Source organism: Rousettus aegyptiacus, unplaced genomic scaffold, assembly GCF_014176215.1.
Source record: "Rousettus aegyptiacus isolate mRouAeg1 unplaced genomic scaffold, mRouAeg1.p scaffold_m13_p_7, whole genome shotgun sequence".
Classification (NCBI taxonomy): domain Eukaryota; kingdom Metazoa; phylum Chordata; class Mammalia; order Chiroptera; family Pteropodidae; genus Rousettus; species Rousettus aegyptiacus.
The window spans coordinates 73,874,656-73,895,068 of NW_023416310.1; the positions used below are offsets into that span (position 1 = coordinate 73,874,656).

At 42.8% G+C, this 20,413-nt stretch overlaps 2 protein-coding genes across 2 annotated transcripts in view; both read right to left on the reverse strand.

Moving 5' to 3' along the window:
• Positions 1-2,068, reverse strand: part of NSG2 (neuronal vesicle trafficking associated 2) — a 41,741-nt gene extending 39,673 nt beyond the window's left edge. Inside the window, exons 1-2 of the mRNA XM_016145117.2 lie at positions 1,849-2,068; positions 774-924 (exon numbers count right to left, since the gene is read on the reverse strand). Of these exons, the coding sequence (XP_016000603.1) occupies positions 774-902 (129 nt within the window). The 5' untranslated portion in view covers positions 903-924; positions 1,849-2,068. The remainder of the gene's footprint in view (positions 1-773; positions 925-1,848) is intronic.
• Positions 2,069-10,787: 8,719 nt separating this feature from the next.
• CUNH5orf47 (chromosome unknown C5orf47 homolog) lies at positions 10,788-19,198 on the reverse strand. Its single transcript, XM_036223969.1, has 5 exons — positions 18,925-19,198; positions 16,254-16,339; positions 14,730-14,829; positions 12,858-12,904; positions 10,788-10,897 (listed from the first exon to the last, which is right to left on the reverse strand). Exons 1-5 carry the CDS (start codon positions 19,196-19,198, stop codon positions 10,892-10,894), a joined length of 513 nt encoding a protein of 170 aa, XP_036079862.1. The 3' UTR covers positions 10,788-10,891.
• Between the last annotated feature and the right edge of the window lie 1,215 nt (positions 19,199-20,413).

Genomic DNA, 20,413 nt, shown 5'->3' on the forward strand with positions numbered 1-20,413 from the left:
GCCACGCCTCCCCCGGAGACACTACTCCAGGCATGCTATTTCCTCAGCGCTCTCCACGCTTTGCGCATGCGTGCGCTTTGCCTTAAACGCCTTTTCCTCCCGTGGTCTACCTGGAAGGGCTTTACTCACCTTAAAAAGCCAAATTCAAATGTTCTCCTTTGCAGCTGACTTTACCTGGCCTCTCGGTAACACCCCCTCCCCTCGACCCCCACCCCCACCACAGCAGAATTTAGTCGTTTCCACCTCTGTGCTTTCATAACCTTCGCAATGCCCAGGTAGAGCATTTACCGTGGTGCATGCATCAGACGCTGTACCGGACAGGGATCCTGGAATTTGTCTTTTTATAACCAACTCCTAGGGCAGGCACAGGGCCTTGGCAGGTGCAAACTAAATGCTTGTTGGACTGCGTCCAATTCTCTCTCCTCGAATCTTAACCAGTCAATTTCTGAAACCCCTCCCCCCAAAAATCAAGGCGATTGTCCCTGTCACTATTTAGAAGCTTATTAGTATTCATCTGCTATGATGAAACTTTAAAAAGGAAAGCTTACTTTCCTTGCCCATGTATGTATATGTGAACCAAAAAAAAAAAATGAATAAACACTTACCATCAGTCTGAAATAACACACGAGACGTGCCGTCTCTGCAGGGAATAACTACACTTAACGGGAAAGGGACCGTGTTTGGCTGATGAGGAAGGAAAAGGGTTTGGGGGTGCTTTATTTCCTGCGGTGGGGGCGGAGGGGCACGGACGGGGAGGGGGGCGCCTGCTTTACCTTCTCTGGAGCAGGCAGCTGTAAGTGGTTAACCTCCAAGGGGGTGATGAGAGGGACGGTCTGGAAGCCATCCTCCACTGAAGGCGGCTTGGCTCCCTTCTCGCTGGGGTTACTGTTCAGCTTCACCATCCTTACGCCTTTCTTCCCAGACCTAAGGCGAGCAGGGGGAGTCTCGTTACAGGGGGGAGGCGAGGCAGGGAAAGAGCAAACAGCGCTGTCCTCAACGGCTCCACTCCGGCGGCTTTCGGTGTAGAGACCATAGTCGTTGCTGTACCCCCAGATTTCCTGACATGGTTCCCATCATCCGCTCAAACTTCTATAATCATCGAAATGAGCCATCTGCCCCCAGGGCTCAACAGCCCTTACATTTGGGAAACTCAAGGAAAATCCCAGACACACACACACACACACACACACACACACACACACACACAATACAAGCTATAAAAAAATATATCCAAGACTCTAGAGCTAACGTAGGCATATAATCTCAGTGGAAAGCTTATTCTGACTGCAAAATTAAATCCCATTATTTTGGATTACCCTGCAGTATGATAAATTTCACCTTACCACTCTGGTTGCTATTTTATTATACTGGTTTTCCTTCACCAATCTCCCTAAAACACAATAAATACATTCAACGTCTCCATGTGCCGTGCACCCTTTTACATAATATGTAGGTTGTATAGGAGGTACAATTCCCCAAGACAAAAAAGGGCTGGCTTGAACCCGATCCTGTTATTCAGGCATGGAATGCCTCCATGTCTTCCATAGCAAAAGGCCGTTTTTTTTTTTTCTTTTGCTTCCATGGAAAGTTAGCAACCCCCGTGTTGTAAGATTGCCAACTGAATAAACAAATCACACTTATTCCTCTCCGGTTCCCTTGGAAGTCTAATGGTGCTCCCACCCCACCCCCAGAAGCCCAGCACAACCCAACGTCTCGTGTCAATCCTGCTGCTAGAACATTATTAGACAGAATAGGGCTGCCACGGGGGTGAAAGGGATGGTAGAGGGTTGGAGGATATTGGGGAGTGGTTAAAGCAAACAACAACAACAACAACAAATGCCTACTTACTGTGCTGCACTCTTGGGGGTCAGAGCAGATTAAGCCAATTCGAAGAGGAGGCGGAGGCCGGCCGAGAGTCCTCCCTCCTCAGCCCGAGCTCGTGGTGCTGAAGGGACAGCGCCTCGCGTGCGTCTGGACCCGGAGCTTCTGAGAACGCGCGAGCTGCGAGCGAGCGAGCGGGGAAGAGCTGCTGGCAGCCGCCTGCCTGCTCGCCGGCTCGCGCCCCCTCCCACCGGGGACCGGGCTCCCACACCATCTGTCATCTGGCACCACCTGCTGTTTCTCATGCATGGCCACAACCACCGCGCGGGATAAAATGGTTTCAAGAAAGTGGGAGGGATTCTGACCACCACCAATTATAATTTTTAAAAAAGTAAGCTGCACCATAAAACCAGCAATCCTTGAGCCCCTAAAATATCTAGAAAGATACTTTTATTAGGAGAAGGCGCCACTTCTTACAATCTTCCAGAACAAAATTATGAAATACAGAATGGTTCGGGACCTGCGCTGTGCTCTGACCTGTGGAAGGAAAAGAGGGGGAACTCATATGTATCGAGTCTCACCCACACAGTGGGCACTTTTCCAGGCTCTTTCGGACTATTTCCGTAATTGGCAATATGTGACTTCTGACAGCACCTTCACGATGGGGTTGGCGTAAGGTACAGACGTAAAAAGGTGAGAAAAGCGTCTCACTCAGAGCGAGCACCACATAAACATACAGGACTGTTCTCTCAACGCCGCTGTGATCACACAGTTCAGATAAGGTCACGAAGCTGCCCGAGCACCAGGAACTGGGATTTGAGCCCTGATTCACTGCCACACCGTTGACGTGGACAAAACGATTTCTTGGCAGGAAGAAAGGAAGGAAGGAAGGAAGGAAGGAAGGAAGGAAGGAAGGAAGGAAGGAAGGAAGGGTTTCCAAAAAGTGGATATCTGTATGCCACAAAACTGCACCGAACAGTTTAAAGTTTGTCAGCTTTACTCTTAACTTGATGACACGCCCATAAGTTGGCATATTGGGTGAAATAAAGACATATCTATTCTTTTGTGCATCGTCTAATAATCCTAGGCGGCTTTCATCATAAATTGCTTATACGGAATATTCTTTAAATCACTCAAGTTTTTAGCAATAATATTACATGCATTGTTTTCACTTAGAAAATGTTAATTGCTATTTACTGGTTCTATGAGTTTGTAACCATTTTCTTTAATAATTGTGAGTATAGTGTGGGAATTGAGAACACAGCCTTTGGAACCAGGTCATCTGGGGTCAAATATCGGCTCTGCCACTTGCTAGATTTATGATCTTCAGTAAGTTATTTAACTTCTCTGTGCCTCAAATTCCTCGTTGTAATTGAGGGTACTACTAATACTGTATACGATTGTTATAAAAATTAGATGAGTTAATACACGTACACTGCTTAGCATAATATCTACAAGTCCAAAATAAATATCTACTCTTATTCAGTTATTAGCTAAGCAATCTTATTTATTTATTTAATTTTTAGATAAGCAATTTTATTTTCTTTTAGACAAGCAATTTTAAAACTAGCTCTTAATCAGGTTTTTTTTTTAAGTGTTCTAATTTATTAATTTATACCCTTTAAAACACTGTTTTCTTCTTTCTCATTTCCTTAAGTTTATTTTTCTCTTTTGAAAACCCAGGACAAATCTCTACTTTATTGATTTGCCTTCTCCCTGTTTGATAATAAAAGAAATGAATGCCATTACTTTAATTTACCTCTGAAACAGTGCTGCTTTTTCATTATCATTCCTCAATATTTTATAACTGAAGATTTGCTTCTCTGACTCGAGTCATTTGGTAAAATAGTATTGTTTCATTTTGATTTCCAAATGCTTAGTTTTCATCGTTGCTAATTTATATATTTTGAAACTAGTTCTAATTTTATTGCATGTAGTCCAAGAGTGTTTTCTGTATATTTTCTGCTTTGGGGAATGTATTAAATTTTCTTTGTGACCTAAGATATGAATTGTTTCTGTTTAAATTCTCTGAGAATAAGGAAAGAAGTCACATTCTATAGAGATTTTTATACATTAACTGTTAAATCAAGTTTGTTCCTTGAGTCATTTAAATCTTCTATACCCTCAATGATTTTTCACTTTCTTGACCTGCCAAGAAATTAGAGACGGGTGTTGCTATTTTCCATTATTGTCGTGCTATTTCTTTTTGCATTAAAGTTATGTTGTTTGGTACATAGTTTCATGATGTCACATCTTGTGACTTTTGCTTTTATGGTCTAACATGATTAGTTCATTTAGTATTTTGTGATTAGAATTCCTCTCCACCTAAAATACAATTGCAAACCCTTCCTTCTACGGTTTCCAGTGGCTCTTCCCAGCCTTGTATAACTGGGCTTTACTTCTTGACTAGGTCATTTTAAGTAATCTGTTTAATATGGGACTTTAACTCCTTATAATTAACTCTTACAATGGCATGTATTGTCTTATACTTGTCATTAATTGTTATGGTTTCTTATTATTTCCTTCATTGTGTTCTACATACACTTTAGTTACTTGGAAGGGACACGTATGTTTTAAGATTATGTCTTTGGTTATTTTTTAATGATATCAAAAACATATTTGAATCGACATACATCTTTCAGCCTCAAGAATAAAACAAATTCTTTTGATCTTCCACGTAAATGAGATAATTAGTTCATGTTTATTTCTCCACCTTTTCCTACTTCCCATTTCTCCCAAATTTATCAAATGTTAAACCTTAGTCTTTATTTTCACTGATGTATATTTTCCCATTTTACTTCCATTTCCTGAGACACTCTCGTCAGACCTGGACGTGGGAAAAAAGTGAATATAATGCCTTTTTCCAAAGGGCTCAAATGATGCTTTATCTGAAAATAATTACTTTACATACATAAGTTCCACAGAATCTGTGATGCTTCTGTGATTGGCTTGATTGCATCTTAGTATTAAGCGTTTTGTTGTGTTTCTATGTATAGATATATCTCCAATGAAAGAGATAATAAAAGCCTTTTAAATGTCTGATTATAAACCTTGTTAAGTTGTCAGTTTAAGAATCTTATTCAAAATTTAATGATGTGATATAAGCTTTTTAGAAATCTGTTCTAAGAATCTCCCAGAGGCAGGCATAAAAGGAAGCTATGCTCATACTATTGCTACGAGCTCTATATTTAAATTTCAAATAACAGCAGTCAGAAAGCTATGAAAAGCATGAGACTCTTTCCACTTTAAAAGGAAATGGGTCATCGCCTACTTTTGATTTAAAAGAAAGGACAATAGAGAGGCAGAAAGGCAAATGGCAGAAGGGCCAGTCCGAAGTTCTCCTCTGATTGGCTAGAAACAGTCGAAGAAGACTTTCTAACTAAAGGAGGCAAGCCCTGGGGGCGAAAACTGACATCAGCTTAAGACAGCAGCAGGACTTACAAAGAGCCTTCCAATTAAAGTCCAGGATCCACTTAGAAATAAGTTGATAAGAATAAAGGCTCTTTAAGAAAGATTTTGAATTTTGCCTAGAAACTGAGGTCCTTAAAAAGGCCTTCCAAGGACTCTTTTCCCGTTAAAGGACCCATTCTTCTGTCTCTTCTGACAAAAGGTTGTCCAGTCTATGTTGTAAAATAAGTCACAATTGAATGCAAAGTTTGGGTTGCAGAACATTTTCCCCAAAAAGCCAACTCTGAGGGCTTTGAATGCGGGACGTTATTATTATGTATATATCTCTGGATGGAGGCAAGAAGGAAAGGGAGCACACTTGATCAGAGGAAGAAGGGGAATGGAGATATAATCTCAGCAAAGGCTTCAGCCAATCTCACAAGTACCTGTGAAGCTGGGACGGCCCTTCATGGTTGTCTAGTGTTGAGATGCAGTTGAGAGGCCTTCCCCAACTGGGCAAGACCGTGGGCAAGGTGGCCCTGTTCAGCCGAGGGCAGCTTTGGAGAGGGCTAAGAGCTAAGGCTGTCAGCTAACTGCTGAGGGACAAAGACTTTCAGTGCTGACAAGGGACCTATCTGGGCAGCACAGCCTCCACCATGGGCTCTGTCCTAGGCTGTCCTCATACTTGACAATCACGCCCTGTGACTTCAAATACCACTCGTATGGCAATAACTCCTACATTTTATTTCCGACAAAGACTTCTTAACTCAGACCCATATATATGACCATTCTCCTGACACCTTCACTTGGACGGTTCACAAGCACTTGCAGCTCGACACGCCCCAAACCCAACTCCTGGTCTCTCCCCTCCAAGCTGCCCCTCCTCCGCCGGAGAGCTGTCCCGTCAGTGAATTGCCCCGCCACCCAGCCATTGCTCCAGCCAGAATACTCAGGAATCCTTGACAGCTCTTTCCTCACTCCTACAGGCAATCGCCAAGTGCCGATAACCCTCCCAAATCTCTCAAATGGGTCCAGCCCTCCCTACCGCGACTCCTCCTCCTTAGCCTCCTCTGTCCCCCTCCCTGGCAAGTCTCCTGACAACGGTGCGCTCCTCCCCACCAACCTGTTCCTCTGCTACAGTCCAAGCCATCTCTGTACGATGAAATTCTGGTTGTGTCGTTTCCTTACTTAGAACTCTTCAGGGGCTTTTTTTTTTTTTTTTAAAGATAAAGACCAAAATCTTAAACTGATCCTGTATTTGTCCCCTGCCCACCCTACAAGCCCCCTCTCCTGCCACCCTACCCCTACAAGGACACTCCAGCTCCCCCGACCTCCAGACGTGCACTCCGTCCCAGCCCAGGGGTGTTCCCCGTGGTGTTTCCTTTGCGGCTCCCTCTTCAGGCATCCTCTTTCTACCTCTTTAATCAATTTATGATTCTTCAGAACCATTTGAATATTACTTCCTCGGGGATACCCCCTCTGAGACCCCAGACTATATTCAACTCCTCTTGCATACGCTCCCTTAGTACTCTGTTCTTCTATGTTGAAATAGCTATTGTTCTGAAAAACTACATGATTATTTGCATAATTGTGGCTAAAAGAGAAAAATAATTGAGTTCTTACAACCTAAATATCAACAACCAGGGGGTAGATGGGGAAATTTCAGTTCATCCCATATGAGGAAATATTATTAGCTCATTAAAAATGATGCCATAGAACACTAAATTAACACGAGGAATGTTTCTAATGTTAAGTAAAAAGAGCAATCAAATTGCATAGATGTTTTTTCAACTATGTGAACATGTGAAGACTTAGGATCTTAAAATGTGTATAGGTTATTTCCTGGATGATTTTATGGGTGAATTTCACCTTTTCTTAATACTTTTTTTCCTCATTTCCCCAAAACGTGTTATTTTTAAATCCATGAAGGAAAAAAAACATGAATAATTTTCTGCTAGAGAAAAGAAAATCTGTGTTCTAGAAAATATAAACTTAAAAACAAAAGTCGAATTATAAGAGTAAAAAAAGAGATTTATGAGAGACTAGTAAGCCAACATGGTGAAATTAAAGAGTTGACTAACTATAAGTTCACTGGGTGTTATGGGGGGGCCTTGTGGGAAGTCACTATTGTGGCCCTGAGACCCTCTGACACACCAGAGAGGATGACAGAGCGTAAGCTTCTAACCCTATTTTTTCTTCCAGCTTTACTGAGCTACAATTAACAAATAAGTATTATGTACATTTAGGGTGTGCAATGCCATGTTTTGATATATACACACATTGTGAAATAATGACCACGATCACTCTAGCGAACATATGCATCATTTCACAGTTACTATTTGTGTGGGGGGGGGGGGCGGGGGAGGGTGGTAAGGACACTTAAGATCTACTCTCTTAGCATCTGTCAAGTACAGATGCGTCCCAAGACCCCATGGATGCCCGAGACCACAGTAGTATGAACCCCACACGTCCTGTTTTTTCTGTACACAGGCCCGTTTTCACTTAGGAAGCGCTTTACGGCTTCTCTTTGGCATATCCGAATTGCCAGCATCACTGCTCTTGAGCTTCGGGGCCACCGATAAGTAGAATGAGGGTTACCTGAACATAAGCACTGCGACGCCCCAACGGTCGATCTGCTAACCGAGACAGGTACTGACAGGCGGGCAGCACAGAAGCGCCGACATGCGGGACGGAGGGACGATGCCTGTCTCAGGCGAGGGGCAGCAGACCAGCGTGAGGTTTCGTCAGGCTGCTCAGAACAGCACACGACTTCAAACTTGTTCATCTCTTGACTCTTCCATTTAATATTTTTGGACCCTGGTTGACTCCGAGTATCTGAAACCACAGAGAGTAACGCTGCCTAAATTGAGGACTACCGCACGCAATGCAGCATTGATGATAGTCACCGTGCTGTACGCCAGATCTCCGGAACTCTTCGTCCCGCAGAAGTTTGTACCCTTTGCCCGACATCTCTGCATCCCCCCCATACCCCAACCCTTGGCAACCGCCATCCTGTTTCTGACTTCGCCTTTTCAGACTCCACATATGAGTGGACCATGCGGTATGTGTCTTCCTGTGCCTGCATTATGTCACTTAGCATAATGTCCACCCAGGTTGCCACAAATGACAGAATTTCCTTTTTTAAAGACAATAATATTCCGATGTGTGTGTCTGTGCATGTGTGTCATTTTCTTTGTCGACTCATTCATCGAGAGACACTGAGGTTGAATCTATATCTGGCTGCTGTGAATAATGCTGCAGTGAACATGGGAACTCAGATGCCTCTTTGAGATACTTATTTCATTTCCTTTGGGGGTACCCCCAGAAGTGGAGTTGCTGGACCATATGGTAGTTCTATTTTAACTTTTGGGGACCCTCCATACTGTCTTCTCTAGTGGCTGCACCAATTTACAGCCTCACCGAGAGTGAACAAAGGTTCCCTTTTCTCCACATTCTAGCAGATATGAGGAGAGATCTCACTGTGGTTTTGATTTACGTTTCTATGATTATTAGTGATGTTTAATGTTTTTTTCATACCTATTTTTAAATAAAGTACAAGGATATGAGTGACCCCTCCCAGAAAGTGGATTCTATTTCTTCTCCAAGGAAAGAGAACTTAAGTATTTACAAATTCCTCATGAAAATACCCTATGTCAACAAGTTTCACTTGCTTGACTTCTTTATGCTTATATTAAAAAATATTTCGCTTCATAACTTATATAAATGTCTCACCGTCATACTGTATACCTGAAACTAACAATAAAAAAAAAATGAAGAAAAATCATCCCTCAGCAACTCACACAGGCAAGACGGCCCCTTGCCTCCTTTCAGTCCACTCACAAAACAGTTGCCACAGTTGTGTTAGGTGTGACTCGGGTGACACCCAAACTCTGCTCAAAAGCCCCCTGGTTTCCCACCCAGCTCTGAAGAAAAGGTCCTCGACATGGCATGGCAGAACCTGGGCTCTGCAGCCCTCACCACAGCGCCTGCTCTCGCTTACTCACTGGGCCTCTTCCTTCTCTTCTCCATCCTCAGGACCCAGAATGCTCTTGTTCTCTTTCCTCCCACATCTGCATGTCTGGCTTCCTCCTTCTGCTTTTGACCTAAATGTCACCTTCTACGTGGAGCCTTCCTTTCGTCTTCCCACTTTGCGCTGCATTCCTTGGCACGCTTCATCTCCTTTTTCTCCATGGTACTTATTTTTTAAACACACTGTATATTTTAGTTATTTATTTTGTTTATTATCTGTCTTCTCCTGAAAACGGGGATTTGTGTCTATGTTGTGTTCCCCCAGTCCCTGGAACAGAATCTGGAACATAACATGTACTCGATAAATATTACAAGTAAGTTGCATAAGCTAAAATTTTAAACTTTACCTACCCAAGAATTTAGCAGCCTGAAAATTTACCCAGAATCCTCCTAAGAAGCTGCATGACGCGCCCTGCCAGGGGACCTTTGGACGCTGCATGCCGGAGGGGGCCTAAGTCACGTGCCCAGGCAGTGTGTCCTACGACTAGGAACAGGGAGATGTGGTAAACTGTCACCAGAAGGACATGCTGCCCCAAATCCTAGGCTGTTCTAGTCCCAAAGTAATTAAGTGAGAGCGAGAGGAAGAAACAGAACCATGATTATCTCACAGTCCTTACCTCTCGTACTACTTCGTAAGAACTTTGTATTCTTCTTGCCACTGTGTAACGTCACCACAGGAGAAGTGAGCCGGCTGTTCAGCGCCCTCCAACGAGGGCTTTTATCCTGGCTAGAAAGAGGACGTCCCGCCTCACGGGGAAGAAGTGAGCAGGGTACCTGGAGTTCCATCACAGGCAAACCTGTTTTTGTCTTTCCCTCTTAATTTTTCAGTTCCGCCTGAGCCTTTGATACGATTTAGGGTGACGGAGTGCATCACCAAAAAGCAGAGCAACCAGTGTAGGTAACAGGAGATTGTTACTCAATATCGAATAGAAAATAAAAAGGCTTCACTGAAAAACACTTCTAAATTATTTTCAGAGTTCTAAAATTCCCATTCACTGATTAAAAAAAAAATGTGTCTATTAATTAGAAGTCTGCAAAGGAGAAGAATGCCTCCTCTGATCTTTGTACAAAGATTTTTCTAAAATATTCCATATTATAATATAAAATTTGCATAAACTTACTACTTTTCCTTAGGACAAAAAGAAAGCTTAAATAACCATTAGTTTTAACACCTAAAATAATTTTTGCTATGTAAATTGTTCATTTTTATCATGTAATAATCAAATTTATAAAAGTGAGGAAACCAAAAATTTTAAATTAGTACAATCTAATTTGAAAGTTGCATCTAAATGAAGGGATGAATACAGCAGCAGTTGCAGCCTCATTAATAATAGGGAAATATTGGCAATTTAAAAATTTTAAATGCATGCAATTATACTGATATGCTAATTTAAATTTCACATATAAGTTTAACTTAAAAGTATATGCATAAATATTAATTCTGAAAGTAACACTCATGTGCATAACAATATTTAACTAAAAATTTTATTCATTTGCAAAGAGATACTACTAATTTATAAAAAAGGTAGTTTTTCTATTCAACAATTTAAGTCACAATTCCAACAAAAAAAACCACCAAAATTAACAAATAATTATGATTCAATTTAAAGTTCTATCTTCATAATCTTCTTTGGTAAACAGATCCAAATATAGGCTAATCCTAAATAAAAGGCGACAAAATTGAATGTTGTTAATATAAAATGTCATAGTCAACAGTCACTGAAAATTTTTAACATTTCTAAGACCGTAGAACGACAGCTGGCCACTCCCTGTAAGTACTATTTTGATAAATTCCATGTTCTTTAGTAGACCATGAAAAGCTTCTGATGGACTTGATGCGTAACTCATATTTTTCTTCTTCACTCCAACTCCTGCCAAGAGTATTGGTGACTCCAACAGCCCCATTTATAGGAACTATGTCACAAAACCACTATATCGTAGGCCTTTATCTCCAGGCCACTTCGGTCACTCACAAGGTCACTGCTTGGACAGTATCATCACTTGGAACTCTTAAAATGTTCCTAACGGACACATTTCTGTACTCCTACTTTCTGGTCCCCCTACACTCTGAGTCACTGCCTTCCTTTGAGCTGCCAACCCCTTGGTCTCCTTCAGCTTTCGTCTGTACCCTCCTCAGCTCCACAATCCTCTCGCTGCTCCCGATTTGGCCCTGAGAGACCCTCTGGGAAACTGAGAATTCCTCATCATCCTAGACATCGCCCCACATCCTGCACTGGGTCCTCTCCTCGCCTCCACCCCCGCATTGAGGTTTCACCGCCAGCGAGAACTACACAGGACCCTTCTGCAGTGTAGATACCACACCTGGAAACTTCACCCGAGTACCTCACCATCATCTATAATTCAACACGCCAAAGTAACACTCGGTGGCTTCACAAAACCCGTTCCTTCTCTTGACGTCCTTAGTTTTTATTTACTCGTTCTCGAAACTCAGTATCCCCTTTCTTATTCCCCACACCCAGTCTCCACCGCCTCTGAGTTTCACTTCGCACTTGGCCTGTTGGTACCATGCCCAGCATCCTCTTCCAAACCCTTCCACAAAATGGCATCTGGTTATTTCCAAAATGCAGTGGATCTGCTCAATCCGCTGCTTTAAAATGGTCTATACCAATGATGTGAAAGGTATGTGCTTAGTCCCCAATTATCTTTCCATGAAATGCTTTCTATTATAAAAGGAAAAATAGCAGCTACATATACGGTGGAGAAATGGACAACAATTTAGTCAACAGATCAAAGTTAACATCATCGATAAGGGATAAAGGAAGATAACATGACTCTAAACATGATACTCTGAGAAGGAAGCAATGTTACTTATATGACGTTTCAGAAAAAAAAAAAGCAAAGTATGAGTAAATCATGAGAAGGTGTCAGGAAGTCCAAAGGGATAGTCTGAAAAATGACTGGCCTCTACTCTTCAAAAATGTTAGGGATTAAACCAGAGAAACATGATGACTAAATGCAATACACTGACTGGACCAGGTACAAGGGGAAAAAAAATCTCATTAAAGACATGGGGACAAATGAAAACAACTGGAATCTAGACAATAGATTATATAGAAGTTTTATATATTATATCAATGTTAAATTTCCTGAATTTGATAACTGTAGTGTGGTTCTGTAAGAGATATATCCTTGTTTGTAGGATATACATACTAGATCAGTATTATGGGGCACGACTTCAGGTCCATTCACATACACATACAGAGAAAGAGAGGGAGTATGAGAACGATAAAGCCGGTGTGGCCGGATGTTAAAACTCGGTGAACCAAGGTAAAGGTTACTCTGGAGTATTATTTTTGCAACTTTTCTGCATACTTGAAATCATCTAGAATAAAGCGTCAAGAAAATGTTCCATGTTTCTTCACTGCCGACTGACTTGAGTGCAAATGCCTGGCCCAGCACTCACACGATGGAAATGGCCTCAGTAAACTTTTCGATCTTCTCTATGATTCCTTTAAGCGACCTTTAGTCAAACTGCACTTCCTGAACATTTCCTGGGACTCTCTGAATTCGCTTATGTCCATGTCTAAAATATACTCCCCTCCCCCACACTCCTGTTTGTGAGAGTCAATTTTCTCTTTTCCGAGGCCCATCCAACTTACCTTTTCTATGACTTTCCAAATCCCACCAAACTGGGTGTGATCTCTCCCTGCAAATTTAATGAGTCCAGATGAGTAGTAAACCAGGGCACAGTTCGGAAGGGAGAAAGATGTGCTCAGTTTAGAACGTGTGACATTGAAAAGTAACTGTAGAAGAGCCTAAAGAAATTCAGAGATATGTGACCAGAGGTTGGGGTGGAACAGACATTTAAGGGGTCACACCCAGTGCCCACCATGTGCCAAACAAACACTGTATTTAAGGAACGACACTGACCGGAATTAACAATGGGTATGCGCCAAAGGTTGGAGGAAGTAGGATGTAAAGAAGGCGTTTTAAAAGTCTGTACTTTGCAATTGTTATCAAAAGGGATTCTTACCAGAAGGTGATAAAAAAAATTCCATCTTGTTTAATTTGAGAGTAGGAATAACATAAAATATAAGGAAAATTCAAGTTGGCCTCTAGCATTGGTTTTCCCATTAATAAATAAATATAAGAGAATAGGAGTTACATTTTAAAAACATAATTAGTTTTTGTAATTTGCTTTAAAATTGTAATACAGAATAACAAATTATAAGGATACCTTTTGTTTATAAGAGGTTATTTCTGAAAAGCACAGCACATTATTTTAAGTTGTTAAATAATCCTTATAAGATTGTTTGGTGACTAACAGAAGGCCTCTTGCTGAGGCACAAGAGAACCCAACAAGTTCAAGGGTATAGCCAGAGCAAAATCAGATGCACTTCAGTATGTTTATTAAAGTAACTGGATCTAGATAAACACTCAGAGCAAAGTCCAGGTTTTTGCACATTGCGCTGCCCATCCAAACATCCTTTTCACCCACGAAACCACTGGCTACTTTTCTCCTCCTAACCCCCTCTCCTGCCTCATTCTCCTTCTTAATTGGGCAAGAAAAGTAAAATCGAGTACCACTAATCTGAACGTTGGTTCATATACCATTCTCACAAACAATTAATGCTATGACTGATATATTACTCAAACAGTAATGAATTTCTGGTGTTACACTGCTTACAAAATGGCATTCTAATTATTATTATTTGAAAATACTCTTCACAGAATTAAATTCTGCAGATTTACTGTCAAAATAGAAATTGTCATCAAGGGACTGTACTGAAAACCTACGGACGCATTCGGCATGGTGACACGTATTAGGACATGCATGTAAAGAAAACAACTATCGTGATTTATCAGTTCATGTGGCATTATTAGTTACAGCGATTTCATCCATTTAATTGCTTGAGATTCTGGAACTTTCAATTACTGTAATAAATATACTAGATTACATCTCATTTTGCTTTGGCCACAATATCAAACTCACTATTGATGCAGCTTTAGAATGTGGTTTAATTTATGAGATGTTTTCCAGGAATAAAGTAATGACATCGAGGCCATAACTCAAGGGCAGATTTTGTTAGATGCATTAACTTGGACTGTACAGTACCTATGCCACTAAATGAAGGGCCTACACGAAGTGACACAGAATGTATAACTTTGTATTGGCGTTAAAGTGTTTTTCTTCATCAATGTGGATGAGTTTTGTAATCTGTATTAAAAAGCTGGCACTGGAATTCAGATTTACCAGACAAGAGTGTTCCCTTTCTCAGTAAATTCCAGTCATCATTCACCTTCTACAGTCCCCCACTCACACGTACCCCTATGGGCTACTCTACCTTACTGCTTTAATACATGTCACACTTTTAATTATGGTGAATGGTGGTCATATGGTAGCCTTATTTCTATAGCTGCATGTCACTAATGCATGTGACAGTTAGGAGAACTACTGGACTACTGTGATCTAAGGGTAACTAAACTGTTAAAGAAGCCAGCCCTTTCGTACAATAAAAATTATAACTTACTTTCACTGGATAATTGTTGGCATTTCAACCTGAGTCTATACTTTTCATTTTCTTCAAGCATTCTAGAAATGACTTTGTGTACTCTATTCCACACTGAAACCTTAAAAAGAGAATCACAGTTAAGGAACACTGAGCAGAGAGACAGGAATACATTTTGATGGAGGCAACCGGGAGTGACTCAACTGTGTTACATGTCAATCAGTATGATAAAGCAATATTAGCACTTAAGAGACCTAAAACTTAAATGTACTTTCCCCCCATGATTTCTGAATTCTCTGATCCCTTTTTCCAACTTCCTAACATTTCCTCTTTTCAGTATTTAAGTTAACTGTCCTGGATGAAGTTTCCTTTCAAAGTTCACATCTATAAAACCCTGTCTAAATGGCTGCAATACATTCAATGTTGTTTTGAAAGATAATAAAAATAATGAATTGCTATTCCTATGCTAAACCACTGGGCAATACTTTGATTTTTAGTATTTTATCCTATTAAGAATTAAACATTTCTCCTAGGACACACCACAGCAAAATCACTGGAGAGCATGAATATACTAGAATACAAAGAATGAGGACAATGGAAGCCAACAGACCACGGCTTGAATTCTGGCTTTGTCATTTTTTCACTTAGCAGTTGCCTGACTCTGGGCAAGTGCCTTCACACGCTGAATTATAGAATTAACAGAAAGTATTTGTAAAGCACTTGCCCCCGCGTTTGGCACACAGTGGTTATAAGTAAATATTGGCTATTGCCTTTTCCTCCTCACCCGAGGGAGCTGGTTCTTAGAAGAAATACTTCTTAGTGGGGAGGCTAGGTGCACACTCACAACGCATTTGCTGCAAGCGTTAGTTACCTTGAGTGCTACTTTATACTCTATGTGGGTTATAAATCAAACAAAGTGGAAGCTCAGAAAAAATACAATTTTATGTGCAATTACCAACAACTTCTTTAAAATGAAGTGTTAAATTTATGGTAGAAATCAAAGATTAGCAGAGTGACTACTCCTGCATATGTTTAAAACACTCAAATTACCATGACATGTGGACAAGAAGTGAAAGTGTCAACACTAAAGGTTCTTCCTTGTCAGCTTTTGTGGAAGACACTGAATGTGCATCCCTTGCCTTTAAAAGAGCAATGTAAAACCAATACAGACACATTACTTTCTGCGAAATCCGTGATTTTCTTATATTACATTATCTATCCGAGTTTGTTATACTCTATGGAAGATATTTTCATGCTTTGAAAAATCTCTCAGTGGCTTACATTTTGATTAAAGTGTGTTTTATGCCTTCGACACTGCAAGGACTATTTTTTATGGTTAATACATATTTCCAAACCGAGTTCCATTTCTGCTAAATTAATTGTATTTTCTCATTTCAGTAAATCAAATTTTTCAAAAGATGAAACTATTTTTACTCTCTCGAGTATCTTCACACATTTGTCTTTAGAGATGAAATGTTACTAGTATGTATAACTCTGTTTAATCTAAAATTCAAATATTGCTCATTCCCCTTTTCGATAATATACCTTTTTCTTTTTCTTCATTATTTTGGATGCTTCATTCAAAGGTATTGGAAAATCAAATATTTTAGCGAAGGTCTTCTGTGTTACACCTAATTTTTAAGAAAAAAAAGAGAGAGAGTGAGAAGGTAAAATATCGAGGCTAATACATGTTTTAAAGGGCTCACTATCATGAGAATAAAGGCAATGAGAAACGTCTCTTGAGCTCCCTTCGGAGATATTTTACAATTGCTGGCATATTCCTGTTCACCAGGTGATACCAGTTTACCAATTAGCTAATACTATGCTGGGGAAAAAATTAAAAGCAGGCCCCGGAAGTGCCTCAGAAATCTCTGTTTTCTGATTTGAAAGGTGAGTCCCCAACAGCGGAGTAAACAAACACCAGTCCACCGCATCTTGTCCCAACGTGTCTCTGCAGTCTCCTTTCCTCCCCATTCAATGTCAGATGCTTTATGTCTCCAACTACACACAACATCTTGTGGTCCCTCAGATATGTCTTGTTCTTATCCCTCTTGGCCACTGCACGTGCTATCTATCCAGCTAGAACACCGTGTGCATGCACGTGTGTAAACACACACACACACACACACACACACACACACACACACACACACCAAGCAAATTTCTATCTGCGCATGACTCAGCTCACAGGTCATCTCTCCAGTGCCTTCTCTCAAGCATGACAGCCTGGCACAGAACACTGGCCCCAGGAATACCTCATTCACAGCACACGGCAATTTCACATCACGTGTTTAGACTGCCTCCACCATTAGGCTGTGATCTTCTAGGGGACAATGGCCTTGCCTGCCTTATCCTTCTAACCACACCACCAGACACACAGGAGATGCTCATAGAGAGTGGTCAAGTGAATAAGCTCTCTGTCTTCTCCCTGAACCACGCTGCCTTCCCAAATATTAACCCTTGGAAGAAAACCTAAGAGCTTGTGCATCTAAAGACAAAAAAATCACAATACAAAGCCTTTATATGCATTCCCCTTTGTCTGGAACACCAACCCTTCCTCGCCTACCAGCACTCGCTACCTGGCTTCCTTCTACTCGTTCAATATTTAGATCAAAGGCTTACTCTGCTCTATGAAGATAAACATATTTTTCCTTCAATTAACATGGCATGTTTCAAACCTTTCTCTAGTCCTCTTTCTACACACTCCGACCTGGTCAAAATATGCTTCTAGTTCTTCCCTGGTCACTAAGCACCACCGATCCATGCTAGGGGCTTTGTTCACACATTTCTTCCACCTGTATTTCCTGCTTGTCTCAGTAACATGTATAAATCTCGTGTTTATTTCCACAGATCTGAGAAAGTCTTCGACAAAATTCAATGCTCACTCCTGATCAAAACACTGGAGAAAATAAGAATTGAGGGATCATTTTAACATTTTAAATATGTATTAGTCCTAAAGCCAGTTCCTTATTTAATGGGGAACACCAGTGGCATCTCCCCTAAGATCAGCAACAAGGGAAGGATGCCCACTATCCCCACTATGATTTGACATTGTACTTGAGGAGTTAGCCAATGCAATAAGACAAAACAAATCTATCACAGGCAATGAGAATGGGTAAAAAATACAACGATCTCTACGTATAAATAATACTATACCTGGAAAATCATGAGTAAGAACAATAAAACTGACTCTAATAATAAACGAATTCAGTGAAGTATTAGCATCTAAAATTAACATACGAAAATCACGAAATAAAAGCCAATCGGGAAAGCTCACACACTGTATGATTTGATTTACATGAAACATTCAAAACAGGCAAATCTATGGAGACTAAGTAGTTTCGGGCTTGCTTAGGGCTGGGGTTGGGAGTGGTGCAGGGCATTGAGGGGGAACAAGGGGAGTACCAACTGGCATAGGGTTCGGGGGTGGTAACAAGTGATGGTGGTTATGGCTGCACAACTCTGTAAAGAATATATATGTCTTAGTGCACTTGAATTGTGCAGTTTAAATGCGCAAGTTGAAAGGATTGTTAATTATATCTCGACAAAGCTATTTTTTTTTAAAAAAAAGCACAGGATGATCCTTCAAAAGAGAGGCAGTGATGGAAATGCTACTAGTACATGTAACTTTGTCGAACCTCCTGAAAATGTATGTAAATCAATCCTAAAGAAAGTTGATTCTTTTTTTTAAAGATCAAAGGGCTTCATAAGCGCAAACAATAAGCATTTAGAGGACGCTGTGGGAGGGGAAGCGCCTTCGCGGTAGCAGAGCTCAAACGCCCAGGAACAAACGGAAGGGGATACCCGCGAAACCTACGGGACATTTTTAAACTATAAAGCATCCCTGAAAGGCACGAAAGCAAACAGAACAAACGGAAAGGAAGTGACTCGACATCTTAAAGAAGTCGGTCTCCTTAGGGGAATTTATAAAATCAGCGCATCCTAACAGGAAACCAAGGTCCCCTCACTCTGGGGAGCCTTGTGGCTCCCCCAGTGACCTCTCCCCTCGGACTTGGCCTCAAACTGATCGCAAACGACTCCCACGTGCTCCTCGGCCCTTCCGGGACGCGCCTGAAGTGAGTGACAGGGCGGTCCCCTCTGTCCCCGGCGCGGGCTGGCCGCCCACAGCCCGAGCGCCCCACGCCGGGGGCCGCTGCGGAGGACAGTGACGGCGACCCACCCCGCCCCGCCCGCCCGCCCGTCCCGATCGCGCCACCTGCACGCGCCGCCCGCCCGGGGCCGCTCCGCGCACTCGACGCCGGCGCCGCTGAGGGGCCCGCGGGGACCCCGGGCTCCGGGACGGGACGCAGCGCCCCGCCGCCCGCGGCCCCCGCCGCCGCTCCCCGCGGGCGCTCCGGGCTGCAGCCGAGCCCGAGGCTCCCCCGGCCCCGAACCCCGCGGCCGCCCCGCTGCAGGACGCAGCCACACTGGTGCGAGCCGAAGCGGGTCACGCAGACGAAGCGCGCCGGCTCCCTGCCTGCCGCCGCCATCGCAACCCCCGGCCCGCGCCTGCGGGCCGGGTGCCCTCAGCCGCCAGCCGAGCGACCCTGCGGAGCGCGGGGCCGGGGCGCGGACTTCGGCGTGAGCGGCGGGGAGCTGAGGCGACGGACCACTGCGCGCCGCGGGGAGAGTGAGGCAGGTGTGAGGAGACGGACTGGACCACTGCGCGCGGCGGGGGGAGCGGGGTAGGTGTGAGGAGACGGACTGGACCACTGCGCGCCGCGGGGGAGCGGGGCAGAGCCAGACTGGACCACTGCGCGCGGCGGGGGGAGCAGGGTAGGTGTGAGGAGACGGACTGGACCACTGCGCGCGGCGGGGGGAGCGGGGTAGGTGTGAGGAGACGGACTGGACCACTGTGCGCGGCGGGGGGAGTGGGGTAGTGGAGGAGAAGGACTAGACCACTGCGCGCGGAGAGGGGGGGTTTGGGGGAGAGGTAGCTAAGGAGATGGACTGGACCTCCTGTGCTTAGCATATGTTGGTGCCGGGCCATGGTTCTCAAGAGACACTGCGGAGAGAGAACACGGGCCTGAGGCCCATCCCGGTTCCGCTGGGGACCAGCTGGGTTATTCAGGCAAGCCACTTTCCCGCTCTGAGCTTCCAATTTCCTCAGATGCAATCTCAGGATAATTAAGAGAAATCCAAATAAGGCATATTAAGTATCTGGCACATACTAGAAGGTCGTTCCTTAGACTTCATTGCGCGTTTATTAAGTACCTACCCTGTGACGCGCACACAGTAATATCTTTACATTTATACTTTACAAATAGCTTTCTTGTAGACCATCTCCTTCCATCCGTGCATCATCTGACAGCAGAGGACTGGGGCTCCAAAGTGTGGAGTGACTTCCCCAAAGTAATAGGCAGGGACATACTTTCCTAAAATAAAATTTTAAAAAGCAAATTATGAATATGTGCAGAAAAGCGCCACAATCAATATACAGACGGATGAATTCCCACACAATGACTGTACCCGCGTAACAGCCACACAGGTTAAAAGCGGCGCGCTGCAGAAGCGCCTTGCATCCTGGCCAGACCCAGTCCCTTCCCCCTCTTTCCCGGTTCCAACAGCATCAATTAGTTTTGCCCACGCGTTTGGCGTCCTTCTCTCTAGTTATGTTTTTGAGACACACATTATTATATGGGTTGTACCTCATGGAATATCCCCCCACTGATTCATCTGTTCCACTGTTGATGGGAATTCGATTG

Bases quoted from the DNA above. Each gene is read 5' to 3' on its own strand.
- CUNH5orf47 (XM_036223969.1), bottom strand. From the start codon at position 19,198: ATGGCGGCGGCAGGCAGGGAGCCGGCGCGCTTCGTCTGCGTGACCCGC. The intron at 16,340-18,924 runs GTGGCGCGATCG...CTTAAAAATTAG, and splicing joins CGGGCGGGCGGCGCGTGCAG to GTGTAACACAGAAGACCTTC. The intron at 14,830-16,253 runs GTATATTATCGA...TCTCTTTTTAAG, and splicing joins TAATGAAGAAAAAGAAAAAG to GTTTCAGTGTGGAATAGAGT.